General features: G+C 38.8%; 1 protein-coding gene across 1 annotated transcript; it reads left to right on the forward strand.

Moving 5' to 3' along the window:
- The first annotated feature begins 2,101 nt into the window (after window positions 1–2,101).
- On the forward strand, window positions 2,102–13,360 carry LOC103619408 (nephrocan). The gene is made up of 3 exons (XM_017739792.1): window positions 2,102–2,329; window positions 7,223–8,124; window positions 11,340–13,360. The coding sequence occupies exons 1-3, from the start codon at window positions 2,144–2,146 to the stop codon at window positions 11,785–11,787; spliced, it is 1,536 nt and encodes a 511-aa protein (XP_017595281.1). The 5' UTR covers window positions 2,102–2,143; the 3' UTR covers window positions 11,788–13,360.
- Window positions 13,361–14,700: the final 1,340 nt, after the last annotated feature.

A 14,700-nucleotide genomic window follows, 5' to 3' on the forward strand; every position in this document is an offset into this window, starting at 1 on the left:
TATCCTGGGACTCTGTCTTTCTGTTACCATCAGGTCTCCTAAAGTCAATAAAACCCCCATAGGTCATAATTTTATGCAAAAGCAAAGACATCAGCTCCGGTGTGAAAATTTGTACAGAATAGGTTTAATAGGACATCATCTTTTATAGTTATCACTTTAAATTACCTAGCTGCCAAAAGCACACATAGATGAGAAATTAATGGATACATAACATCATTCTCGATTAAATCATTGCTGTTAATATAATGGAAATGAACTATAACGTTTCCTTTCATTAGTTTGAAAAGACCAAGAATAGAGACATTACACAAAATTGCCAAGAGCCAAGAATATTGCACCTTACTGTGGGGCAATTACCTTGTAACCACAGCTGGGAATTCTGACATCAGCTGACTGACCTAAAATTTACAAAATAGGGAAGGGTGCAATCTATGGTTCTTACAGGGATTTGCAGACTGGCTCTGCAGTACTCTAGAGCTCTAAACTGCAACTATAGGGTTGGATCTTCATTTCTTTTGACCCTCCAGGAGCAGAGAGCAGTTGTTTTTGATGACATTTTTAAGGAAGACAAGTTCCTACACAAAATGCTGAGCATTACTGTCTTAGTTACATCAGAATTTAAACCTGAGTCAGTGGGAAGATGGAATCAAAGAAATACACCACAAGTAGCTGACAGTATGCAGAAAGGATTTACACTTTTGTCTGAACACTTTGACTCTCGTAGGGGAAAAAAGAAGTCCAAGCCACAAGCCAGATAGCACACCCTTGATTGAGATACATTAAAACACTTATTTTAATGCACAGTTGCTAAAGCTGCCCACCCACTCATTTTTGCTCAAGTGATCACTATGGCATAAGTCAGGCAGGATTTTTCTGCATAGCTGGTTAAACATGCCAATTTCACAGGCTGCTTTCAGAAAAGGTTTCTGCTCTTGCTGCTTGGTTTAGCAGATGCTGGCTTGCAGTTCTGCACTCACAGTAGAGGATTAAGGAGACAGAAGGATCTTCAGGAAGGAATATGGCAATTGTCCAGTGTAAGCCCAGCTGCATCCAATAGGCATTCCCATCAAGGACTGCCCCCCGTTCTGTTATCTATTTGTCAAATCAACTTGACAATAATCTTCTGCTTGGAAAAATAACGAGCCTAGTTCAGCATTTAAGGAATAGGATTAGCTACTCCTGAAGATATGATGGAGAGGATGGAGGCAAGCAGGTAACAGCACAAAGCAGATCAGTGTGATAAGACACAAAGGTTTTGAAAGTACACTGGTTTGTGTGTTTGTAATTGCTTGAGTGCAAAGGAAAATAATCACAACCAAAACCATATGCCTTTCAAAACTTTACATCTCCAGCTGGCACAGCTAGTAGATATGTCAGAGAAGCACTAATAAGCAGAGAGAAAACTCTAGGGGGAATCTTTCTGTTCTCCATCTGTCATGAAGTAAATAGGTCTTATTGATTATCTACCACTTGATTTATACTAAATGCTTTCAAGCATTTCCCATTTATAATTTTCAAATACAAGAATAATTCAATTTTGATTTAGGGGAATTACACAAGAAGAGGTAATTTTTTCGTCCAACCAGCAGCACTCAGCTGCACCACAGATATTAAGAAAATGAATAGAATGTTTTAGCTTTAAAATAGTAGCTGCCTGAGTTTTGAGGTCTTGGGTGGTAGTCTGAATAATACAAAACGAAGAGCAAAAAAGCTTCAGTGCTGGCTGTAGTTGAGTTTTTACTGTTCCTAATACTGGGTCACAGAAGATACAAAGGTTTTACAGCCCCACTATAAAACAGCTCTTTATCTTTTCTCCACTAATTCCGTGGTGTCACATTTAACAAAACTAGGAAACTGAAGATAATATGGATGTTTGCAGATTAGCTGTCAGGTAATAAATAACACTAATTTCACATACCTACAAATGTAAAGGCACCTTATCACTGTTTAAGTTTCTCGCTCTTTGTAATGCCTGCAAACATTTTAACCCAGGCAAATTAGGGTATTGTTTTTGCTGTTTTTTCACTGGGATAAAATACACAGTCATAATATCCTTTTATCAAATTTCATGGTATAAAAGGCCCGTGGTGCTTAATTCAAGCTGTATGTTGTCAATGCAATTCCAGAATTCCTGTTTTGGAAGATGTATTTATCTTACCTTTTAGTCGTCTCGTCTTTTCACAGTGCTCTAAGTACCACTTGCCCAAGAAGATGCAGCTGTGACCCTGCCCAGTCAGTGCAATGCTACAGAGCTACAGAGATCCCCAGAGAGATTCCTTTTACCACCAGGAGACTCTACATCAGCCATAGCAAAATTAAACAACTCCAGGTAAGAAAATCCAGAAAAAGTACTTTTTGTAGTGCACTGTAACTTAAAGTTGGACTTCCCAGATGGTGGTGGTGTCTAGTGAGGAGAGAATCTTATTCCATGTTCTAAAAACTGATGAAGTGCTGCCAGATCTGGTTTTATTTTTACTCACTCTTTAAGGATATGTAAATATATTCCTGTAGTGTTTTCACATTCCTGCAGTCTCCAAGCACTAGTTCATGCTGTCACAATGATATTTTGTATGAAACTCAAAAAAAATAGTGCTTTACACCTAGCAGCCAAAGGCTGACTTCTTTTATATATGGTCAAATAACCATTGACTTTCAGAGTAAGTTGTTAAAAGCTTTTGCTATTTTTGACACAATAGAACACTTTTTCACAGTAAAATGAAAGGTTTTATGTCATTAGTAAAATTTCCCTAATGAATGAAATTGAAGCTCTTTTCCCCCTCTGGAGCTGCAAGTGTTAGGTACAACTGCGATTAGAAATGGCAGAGGAAGTAAGTTTGAGTCTAAAGCAAGCATGAGATGTTTCTATAAAAGCAATGCCAGGCCTATTTAATAACTCCCAAAAAATGAGAGCAGCTTCTAACCAAAGCTGCCAGATATTTGTGCTATTGAAAAAGTTTATTCGGGGTTTCCTGAGGCATCACTGGTTTGCATTATTAAAGGCAATCATTTTGCACTGCACTCTGGAATGGTACTTCTTTGTTTCTTACCCTGAAATACCTTTATTTAATAAATTCATCTTGTATAGATGGGCACAAGAGAAATATAACCACCTGTACTACACATGCTTACTGTGTATCAATTTACTACAAATAATAAGAAATGTGCACTTCAAATGAGATACATTTTATCTTACGAAGAATTTAACTGCTCTGAAACGCATCTTTGATTTCGCTCTCAGGACTACATAAAACAGGCTGGAAGGCAGCTTAGAGCAGCATCTGGAATACCTGTTGCCCACTGAGAAATAGTCAGTGATTGTACAGTTTATCTCTGAGAAAGAGTTTACTCTTTTAGCAGCTACTAATATCTCTGGTTTTCTTGTTTTATCTCACATACCCAGAAGAGCCAAACATTGGTGTGATTTAGCTATATTCTAGGCAAACAAAAGATTTGTCAAATGAATTCTGTATTAGGAAATACATTTTCTGTGCAAATTCTTCCTTCCTCCTCCCCACTATTTTCTTTCCAAGACAAGTAAGATGAAACATTTTCCCTTTCTTAGGCTAGTTGTCCATACCTGTCAGCAACTCCTCAGTTACAAGTAAAGTGGCCTTTAGGTTCTGACTAGAGCAAAAGACAAGTGTCATAAAGCATTTAAATGCTGGATATAAGTGAATGAAGTGGTGGGATAAATTCAAAACCAATGGTGTGGGAAACAATCTAAAAAGAGAGTTTTTCACTTTATACATTAATTCCACTGGCTGTGAGTCTGTCTTACTGCTACTACTGACTTTGCACTGAAAGGAAAAAAGTCCTTTCACGCTATGTCTCTGTAGTTATGCAGGCTGTTTCCTTGAGATTATACTGGGTCTTTGGGTATATTTTTTTACTTTTTTTCCCCATGAAACAAATTATACTTCTGAGGTCTTGACATCATAAATACCTGTGCTTAATTTTACACACCTGAGCAATTCCACTGGCACATATTATAGTGCTTGGGGAAACATGTCAGCTTGTAAAATACATGTCTGCAAGCACTGAAAGAACTCTATAGGACTTTAGGGTTTTGGTGTGGGATTCTTGTTTGTTTGGCTGGTTCGATTTGGGGGTTTTTTATTTGCTTAGTTTTTAAAATTCCTTTATTTACCTACTCATAGGGTACTTTCCTAAAGAAGTTGAATGGAAGCCTAGACTTCCCACAGCTGACCTCCAAGAAACTTTTATGTGTAAGCATTCACAAATACTGTAGTTTGGCAATTAGGTGCCTCAGAAGAATAAAAAAATATTGTTTCAATTACTTCTGCACCTTAATTTGCATTGATTATTATTAAAATTGTGAAGAAATAATAATTTTAAAGGAATATATGTTTGTATACTAAATCAGTCTGTTTTAAAGAAAAAAGAAAAAAAGGATTTTTTTTTTTTTTTACACAGGTCAGTTTTGTATTTGTTTTAACAGAGTTGATCAGCATTGAAAACAGTTGCTGGGATTTTTGCTTTTGGTAATTTTACAACCCAGGGTTTGCTATAAAAAGACTTTATAAACAAAGTCATAGACAAAACTAGATTAATTTTAGCATCTTTTTTTCAGTATTTTCTGCTTCCTCCTTGATTTGAAGATCAATGATAACCTGTTTACTCTCACTTTAAGATTTAGTTTATTTCTAACTATATTAGTAAGTGGGGTTTTATCTGTTAAAAGAAAATCATCTACTTTTCCCCCAGGATAGGGGACTGTTCTTAAAAAACTGCTTATAACAAATCCCAGGTCACACACAGCAACTTGAAAAGCAAAAAAAAGAAAAAAGTCATTAAAATGACAAATTCCTTAAAATGTTTGTATTAAAATAACAGCATATTAGATCCACTTTCAGTAGATCAGTGTTTTAAAATATAAAACTATAATAGTATCACTTTACAGGCAATCCAGTTAGAGAATAAAACACCACTTCCTAGCAAAAAAAAAGGAGCTGGTGGGCTTTCAAATATGTCTTAATTCACGTTAGAAAGACTGGGTAGTTTGTAAAAGCATGGATAAATGTTTAACTCTCAAAACAGCACGGTCACAGAGCTTAGCAAAGCATACCAAATAGGTGGAAAAGAGAAATTATAATAATCCACATTAAGAAGTCTAACATCATTACAGAGTAAATGTGTATACATTGACCTTCAAGTAGCACTCTGTCACTTAATAAGATGAAAATTAAGCCTCTTAGAGACATACAGAAATCAACTGAGGAAAAGCAGAAAATATTGCTTTTGAATTTACAGGAGAAAATGTGTTGAATTGTGAAGGTTCATAATTGTTTCAATTTCCATAAGATGGTTTTATAATTACATGTGATTATGTTTTTGTGCTCTTGACCAATGTGGCTCTTTCCTATGTACAAGATCACCTTCCTAATCATGACCAAAACTGGACATCAGCAGTTCTGATATTGCTATATAGCTATATATGCACAAACCACTGCATTACAGAAAAAAAAATATATAATTTAGACAACTTTGTTATTTACTGTTGAGAATATAAGGGTTTTTAATGGGGGTACATTCCCTCTTTGAATTTAAATATAATTGATAGAGAAACCTGCTTCAATAGAGGTTCCATATCTATACTCTCTCACTAATTGCATCAAATTTTGCAATTCAGAAATTGCTTTGCAAGACAGAATAAAATTAATCTGAAAGATAAACTAAGGATACCACAGCAAAATGAAATCTGACTTGTCTTTCACAGCTGTGCAGGTTTTAATTTTAACAGAAATTAAAATGCAGTCTGTAGCTAAGATAAAGAGATACAGCCCAAAAATATGCAAGAGTTGGACAAATGAAGCTGTAAGACATCTTTTAACAGTCAGCTTTATGAACTGATTTCACTTACACAAGTATGATAGCCAAATGTACCCAACCAGGATTATAGAATAAAATTACTACCCAGCACCTGTACTGCAAAAGGACTTGTACTGCCCTCCATGCAGATTCCTGACTGGCATGAGGGGTTATGCTGTACAATAGGCTTTATAGCTTCCCCCAATGAGAGTAAAATACCATGCTCTGGGGGAAATAGCATAAAGAATATAGTGTTACTTTAGTGTCTCTTACTGGCATGGTACTCCTGAGACCTGTAGTGAGATGTTTTTGGACATGGGAAGGGAAAACAGGTGAGGACACTCCTTCGCACTATTCCTGTGCAGAACACCTGCTCATCTTGGTTTTTTGGGGGGATTCCCATATAAATGGTTTTTTAAGAGTCAGTCACTGAGGTCAGTGGGAAGTATATCTGGCAATTTCAGAAAACCAGTTTTAACAACTGGTGTGCTTGGAGAACTCTCTGGCTCACCCTCACTGCATGCTTCCTCCTATCTCAGCTCAGAGAAAGCTGCCAGATTCACTTAGGTTTGCTGCTTTAACTTGAGACAAAAGATGGCAAGCTTTGCAAACAAGCACGTTCCAACAGAGCAGAAAAATAATGAAACAATTGTGTGCCTCTTGATATTAGCCATAGTCAACATTTAAGTACCATTTACCACTGCAAAGCATCTGTTTATTACCAACTAATAAAAACTAAGTTTCTGTAAAAACAATCTGTTCCACAGAGGTGATTTTTCAGGCCAGGTTGATCTGACACTTTTGGTTTGGTAATCTTAATAGGTGAGGCTTTTATTTTAAAAAAGAAGGAGGTAGTGGGGTAGAGAAAAGTGTCGGTGTCAGATTTTAGTTTTCTGCCAAAACAGGAGCAAGAGGTAAAGATATCCATGTGTACTCCCTCTGGGGAATACATGCTGCAGTGACAGTACTGCTGATATATGGAAATGGCTGTATCATGAGCTCAAAACTGCTCTAGCAAGCGCCACTGAGCACAATGAACATTAGCAACCATCTACTCTCTGCAAAGATTTCTGCCACTGGGGATATTAGTGTTCCATTTTATATAGGCTATCCACCAGGAGGAAATAAAAGGAATATTCCTTCTTCAAATGTATGTGGTTGTGCAAAACCTGACACAGCACAGACTTAAACCACAAAATTCTAGAAATGTAAGTAAATACTGGCAAGCCACAGGTACTTATAGTAATAACTCTACCATTACCACTTAGTTTCTCATTCTAAATACATTGTTTTTCAGCATACACTAGCAATTGTCCAAGCATCCAGAAGGAGTAACCAGTGAAGATATCTATAAATGTACTGTCATATTAATTTTTTTTTTTTCCTCTTTAAGTTTACTGACTTCAGGAGAATGACAGTCCTTGAAGAGCTGGTCCTGTCATGCAGTGGCACAGAATCAATAGAAAACAACACTTTCAAAGCTCTGAGTACCTTGAAGTCCCTGGAACTCTGCAAAAATCAGCTAAAGCAAATACCCACCTTTCTCCCATCTGGCCTCGAAATTTTAAAGCTCGCTGATAACTCCATAAGTGCTCTGCATGCATCTGATTTGGCAGGTTTGATGAAACTAAGGGTGCTTGATCTTCGGAACAACTTGATTGCAACTCTGCCTCCGAGTGCATTTTCTTCCCTTTACAATTTACAAAGTCTGATCCTGGATGGCAACAACATGGAATCTGTGTCTGCACCACTCAGGCTTCCTAGGCTGAAGTATCTGAGCATGGCTGATAATAAACTGAATATGCTCCCAGCCAACTTCTTTGCATCTTTCCAAAGTCTACATTTTCTCAGCTTAAGTGGTAACTTTCTGACAAAAGTGCCTCTTGACCTACCTAAATCCCTGCTGTCACTAAACTTAGAGAAAAACCAACTTAAAATGGTGAGACTTCAAGATGTGAAACACCTAGAAAACCTGTCTGAGTTCCTTCTGTCAGAAAATCAACTGATGTCAATAGATGGTGCCCAGCTTCTTCCTAACTTAACAACACTGGAGCTCTCTAAGAACCAGCTCCACACCGTGCCCCTCAGGCTGCCTGGCAGGCTGCAGAAACTCGACTGCAGCAATAACCTGATTCAGACGGTGACAGCGCAGGACTTTCAAGGACTTCAAGACCTGAAGCACTTGTTTCTTGACAACAACGCTGTCAGCACGTTTGAGGCGGGAGCTCTCCAGCAGTGTGCGCAGCTTTCCAATTTGGCTCTGGAACAGAATCTCCTCAGCTCTATTCCGCTGAGGCAAGTGAATCTCAGGACAGCTGGTTCCAAGGTGTCATCTCTCCTTCCCTGCAGTATGAGAACGAGAGCCAAAAATTGGTATTCAGACCCAGTCATGGTAGAAGTCTGTCCATACCATAAACCCACTGCCGTAACTAGCACTAATTAGCACTCCTGTTAACAGTCTCAGAGTAGAAGTAGAGCTGCTCTCATTACATCTGTGGCCCCCAATGAATCTGCTCATTTTGCATCTCTCCCTGCCCCGAGACCATTTTTTTTAATTAGCACACCAATAAGGAGAACCTGCTAGGAAAATGTAACAGACTTACTACCAAGGTTATACTGCTACTTAGATTTACCTGCCCCCATAAAAGAAAAATAATAGAGTATTTGATTAAAAGGATAGATAGCAATTTTAAAGCTGATGTTACTACCAAACCATGCCAAGTTTATTATTGTTAAAATATTAAGATTTTGGGAGCTGAGTCTGATCAAAAAGAATGCACTTTTTTAGTGATACTGGCATTCCCAGCTTCATTAAATTCACACATTACAAGGTATTTGGAATGCATATAAAGTCTCGAGCTTCAGGCTATAAGAAAAATTCCAGTCAACAGAGTACAGAAGAAACATCCCTTGGGCACACTGTGTTCATTAATGCTCTGCTTAGAGGATGTCTCACATTCATCTGAGTGCTGGAACTGGCCATTATCAGGGATGGCATATTAAGCCAAATGGTGGCTGTTCTGATATAAAGTGGCAATTTTATTATTAAAAAAATCTGTGCAATAAGATGGCATAAAAATAGTGAAGTAATTCCATTAACATCAACTTCTTTAACAAAACTGGACTGTTAGACTTTATTTTTATGGCTTGTAGATAGTTTTAACTAGCCTAAATAAATAATGCAGCAAAATTTCAATTCATTTAGCATCATGTCCTTTAGCATTTGAATCTATTTGGCAACAGCTTTATAATCAGAAAGTGATTTAGTGGTGTATAAATATTTGATTTCAGTCTAGCTTGACAGGAATGTTTAATGCTTTCTAGTTACTTTAGTATTGTCTAATCCATCTTATTTTACAACCTTCATAGTCAGGAGAATTAACAGCATGGAGTTCTCTACTAGCCTTTAAATAGTATGACTTTTAAGGAGATTTTGGGGACCTTTCATTCCAAAAGTAAATACAGATTTCCAGGGAGGGCTGTAAACATAAAAGAGGTGAAGGAAATGACAAAATATAAAATCTATATACTTAATTTAATTGTCTGATGATGACCAGGTACACATGGATATATGGAAAAAAAATTATTACTTTTGACTTTTATCTGAGAACTATGTCAGGTGTAAAAGGTTAAAAAAATATGATTGATATGCTAAAGTGAATAGGTCTTGGCAGCTTTTTGGCAGAAAAGAGGAGAAAGAAAGCTTCTTTCTCTTCTGAGAAGAAAATAATCCACAAGTCCAAGTATTTTCAGGGCTTTTAGAGAAGACCTGTACTTCATAAAATCCCACAGGGTGCGGTGAAAATGCAGGGAAGAATCTGATGATATTCCTTAGAGTGGCAATAGCACAGTGTGGCTGTCATGGTCAGCTCCTGAGTGAGCATGGCTCGTCTTCCAGCTGTAGGGTCACTCATCACGTCCTCAGTTGCGCTATTTTTTCTAGATCAACACAGCCTGAAGTCAAACAATATAGCCATAAAGTTTAAGTCTAACATTAGTACAATAAGACTCTTCATAGGTTTAAGGACTTGCTGGTCAGGCTTTGGACTATAATCAGTCTGGATAAACCTCTTGGGTGATTTCCCGCTGCCTCTGACATCAGTGGCACTAGGGTTTTACCCCAGACTACCCTTCTGACATTACATATTGGGCAACTATAACTGCTGTGGTTAGCTTTCAAAACAGATTTATTGCAGTCACAAGCATTTGGTAAGGTCAGTTTTTGTGAAGTGAATCACCATTCAATACATGAAATTCTCATCTCCCCAGGAAAAACAGCACAATACAGAACTGCCCTACTCTTGACATAGTGACATTAAACTTGTCAGGTTTTCACAAATCTGGGAACCATCTTTCAGCTTGAGAGGTTCAAAGTCAGCTTCACAAAAAACAGTCAGTGAGGGTCATGATGTACCCTCTTACTGATTTTCAAAGGTATCTCATATCATTACAGTGAGATAAACTATCCCATGAGCCATTACCAGGTACCTTTGTGGTGTACTGCTTCTATTCTAGATAGATCTTGGTAGTATTATTATAATTTCCCTGAGAGCTTCAGTAAGTTTCTTTAAAATCTGTAACCTTGACTTAATTTCATCACCTTGCATACTACCATAGTGAGGTGATTTTTAAGATACTTTCAAATTAATTTTATTAAAGATATTCCATGCCAATGCTTTTCTGTTAAGCACTTGTCACTAACTATATCAGAGGGAAATTAAAAAGTCATAAGTGAGCAAGACTTTTGAAATTAAAGTATTTTCATATAAATTTGTAATGTATATTAAAATAAGAATTATACTGACCTGTCTAGTATCATATCCAGAGATTATCAGCTTTTTCTCTTCTTCCAAATGTAACCAGTTCTAAGTCTCAAAAGTACTATTTAAAAAGACTGTCAGAAAGCACTTATATTTTCCCTGCTGCTGATTTCTTAACAGATTATCATCAGATGAACTACTGCTGTGATGATTAATGTTTGAGTCTGATGGGAGCAGGAGAACAAAATGGAAGAAAAATTATAATTCTTTATGAACTAAAAAACGTTTTTAAACAAATCATATATAGAAGTACCTGAAGGAGCAGTGTTGCCACAATTGTCTAAACTTTTGGTCTTTCATGGTGCTATAGTTTGGTCATTGGCATTGAAGAGTACAAAAAGAATTTTTAAATTTGACAGTAAATTAAACAGCTAATTTTCTCCATAGTACAGCACAGGACTGCTGTTTAATTCAACTGCATGAACAGTCAGTACATGTCAAAACTGCAGTAATTTGGGAAAACAGTTCTAGGGTGCAGACACAGTACACCTATAATGTAAAAACAAAGAACAAACAAGCAAACAAATAAACAAACCCAACCCAAACCCAATACGAACATCTTTCTTTGCAGAAGATTGCATTTTTTAGTGATAACTTTATTTTAGTACATCAGATGTGCCTGGACCAAATACCTCTTACAGAAACAGTATGATGAACATAACACCTTTGTATTGTTTTATTTTTATTTAGACTTCCAGACACCCTTGCTAGATTGGATCTAAAAGGAAATGACATAGAGGATGTTGGAGAACAAGAGCTGAAGGACTTGAAACAGCTCCAGGTTTTAAATTTACGGAATAACAAGATTTCTCTCTTGGATCGCAAAGTCTTGGAGTATTTACCTCGTCTTCGTCATCTGTATTTGGATGGAAACCCTTGGAACTGCACCTGTGACCTTCTCAGAACCAGAAGAGCACTGGTGGCCAAAGGGACGGATGTCTGGGGAGGGCAGTGTGCAGCGCCAGCACAAAGCCGAGGAGAAAGTTGGATGTCTTCCAAGAAGATTCTGCAGCAGTGTGAAGACAATCTGTCTTCAATGGAAAGAGGCAAAGAAGATAGAAAGAAAATGAAACCCAATGAGGCCTCCAGTGTTGGAGTGAACACAGATGATGACTACTATGATTATGAATTAGATTAATGCCGCAGTTTATCTGTAGTGAACCTGAAAGTTGTCTAGAGCTGCCCATTGGCACCAGTGTTTCTACTGACAAGCAGTCTTCTCATCTGTCATTAGCTTTTCCTGGCCTATTTGTACTACAAGAAGTAATAGCCAGTGACAGAAGGGCTACAGTAAGGGTGCCATTGTGAAACTGAATATTGTAAAAAAAAAAGAAAAAAAAAAGATTTGATTTGTTTTTCTATGCCATTAGTACTATGTAGTTTAAGGAAAGCAAGAATACAATTACTAGCTCTTAGAAAAGCAGTCTGTAACTCTGTATGGACCTTTTATAGTAGAACATTCTGATAGTTGCATAAAACCCCTACAAATAAAATTCTGCAATACCACAAGACACCATTACTAGGAGTCTGGCATTCAATACATTTAAACTCATGGGTCTGCAGGTCGACATGCAGAGTTACACTGATGTGAGCAATTTCTTGGGATTGTTCAGAAATTCTTGCTTTTGAGAAATCGGTTTCAATTTTCCTGAAGCATTTCCCTCTTTTATTTATTTTAGACTGTTTTAAATAACATGAGACTAAATTAGCTGATCTCCAGCAAAACACAGAAGGCTTATCTTCATCACAGCAAGTGAAATAAACAGAAGAATCAGTGCCCTGGTTAACGAGATTTAATACTAGTTCTGAAGTTAATTAATAGCAAGAAATGAAAACACTGAGGTCAAGTTGACCGGATTCTGTTGCTGTAAACAAAAGAAGGGAGATTCTCAGGAAATGGATTCTGGCAAATATTAGGATAAGGTGAAGTGAGATAAAGCTTTTGTAAGAGTTTATTTTGATATCTGAATACCTAATTTGCTACAATATAGCTCAAGATGCTGTGTATATACTTTTAGGTTAGGTGTACTTAACGTTCAAGTACACACTGCAAGTGTCCCCCTTCACTAGCTGAAACTTTCCAGACGTTTGTGCACACACACACACAAAATGACTTAATGCTATATAATTAATGCATTAACTCTGATATACACACAAATTTTATCAAGCAGTTCCCAAAGTGCTTGAAAACTAAACAAAGCTGGATTAGTGAGACCACTAAAACCAATGACTTACAAACAGTCACTTAAGTTAGTTCATGATCTCAGATGATAACTGATGAGTAATTACATCAGGAAATTACTTTTCAAAGCAGTTTCTATTATTTTTTATCTTCCGTTGGCATTCAGTAACTGTGTAATCACTCACCTCCACGGAGGCTGATTTCTCAGGTGTCAGAGTGCAGCTATTTGGTTATGTCTCCTACGCAAATGTGATTGACACATGGGTTTCTTAGGTCACCCAACACATTATGCTATACAACCGGTATAGAGAGACCTATTATAGACTCATTTTTCTTTACATTCCCTTATCATCAGACTCTGCAGAGGAATCTGCACAGGTTGGATCAATGGGCTGACGCCAACTGTGTGAGAGTGAACAAGGCCAAGTGCCAGGCCCTGCCCTTGGATCGCAACAACCCCTTGCAGCACTACAGGCTGGGGCAGAGTGGCTGGAAAGATGCCCAGCAGAAAAGGACCTGGGGGTGCTGGTCAACAGGGTGTGAGCCAAAGTGTGCCCAGGTGGCCAAGAAGGCCGATGGCATCCTGGCCTGTATCAGCAATAGTGTGGCCAGAAGGACCAGGGCAGTGATTGTCCCTCTGTACTCGGCACTGGAGAGGCCACACCTTGAATGCTGGGCTCAGTTTTGGGCCCCTCACTACAAGAAAGGCATTGAGGTGCTGGAGCATGTCCAGAGAAGGGCAGTGGAGCTGGTGAAGGGCCTAGGGAATGAGTCCTGTGAGGAGCAGCTGAAGGAGCCGAGGTTCTTTAGCCCGGAGGAGGTTCCAGGGGGAGCTGATCACTCTCTTCAACTGCCTGAAAGGAGGCGGTAGCAAGACTTGGGTCAGTTTCTTCTCCCACGTGACAAGTGATAGGACCGGAGGAGATGGCCTCAGGCTGCACCAGGGGAGGTTTAAATTGGATATCGTGAGAAATTTCTTCATGGAAAGCGTTGTCAAGCATTGGCACAGACTTCCCAGGGAAGTGGTGGAATCATCACCGCGGACATGTTCAAAAGTTGCGGATGTGGCACTTAAGAACATAGTTAAGCCATGGACTTGGCAGTGCTGAGTTAACAGTGGGAGCTGATGATCTTAGAGGTCGTTTCCAACCTTAATGATTCTATGATTCTATGGTCAGTCACCCAAATCTTTGGTAGCTAAAGATTTAGATATTTATGAAACAGCACAAGCCTTCCTTGCAGTTCGACTGTGTTATTTCTGCTGGCTAATGCTGGTCTGTATTAGAAGCCTGGGAAGTAGTTATTTTCTGAGCAAGAGAAATATTTTCGTGATACAGAATTCTTCATTCAATTTTATATTGGCAGATTCTTTTAATATAGTGCTTTAAACATCTCCGTGGCATCTCAGTCCACCCGTCAGTCTGACAGCATCGGGCAGGCATTAGCTCTTACTTAATCTTCCACCTGCAGCGGTGTTTCCATCTTCGGACCTGTGGGCCGCTACAAGCCAAGGCAGGAAAAGCCTGGGAGCCGCAGCTTTTGTGGGAGACTGTAAATCGGGGTGTGCAGCCCGAGGTGTCTCGGCGCGGTTCCGGGGCTGCGCTACCCCCGTTTCCCGAGCCCGCTCTGGGGAACCGCCCGGTGAGCATTTGCAGCGCGCTCTGAGGGTGCAACCTCCAGTTCAGGAAAAACACCCGTGAGGCCCGGCTGCTTCTGTGGCATTCAGATGCTTTCTCCCCCCACCCCTGCTTCCTGCAGCAGCGTGAACAAGGCGCTGCCGACGCTAGGAAGACCAAGGCTGGGATGGGACAGAGGGAGAATCTTGGAGATCGGTCCCTGAAACAGCCCGCAGGTTCGGCAGCCTTGCGG

This window comes from Corvus brachyrhynchos, unplaced genomic scaffold (assembly GCF_000691975.1).
Source record: "Corvus brachyrhynchos isolate BGI_N302 unplaced genomic scaffold, ASM69197v1 scaffold14, whole genome shotgun sequence".
Lineage (NCBI taxonomy): Eukaryota > Metazoa > Chordata > Aves > Passeriformes > Corvidae > Corvus > Corvus brachyrhynchos.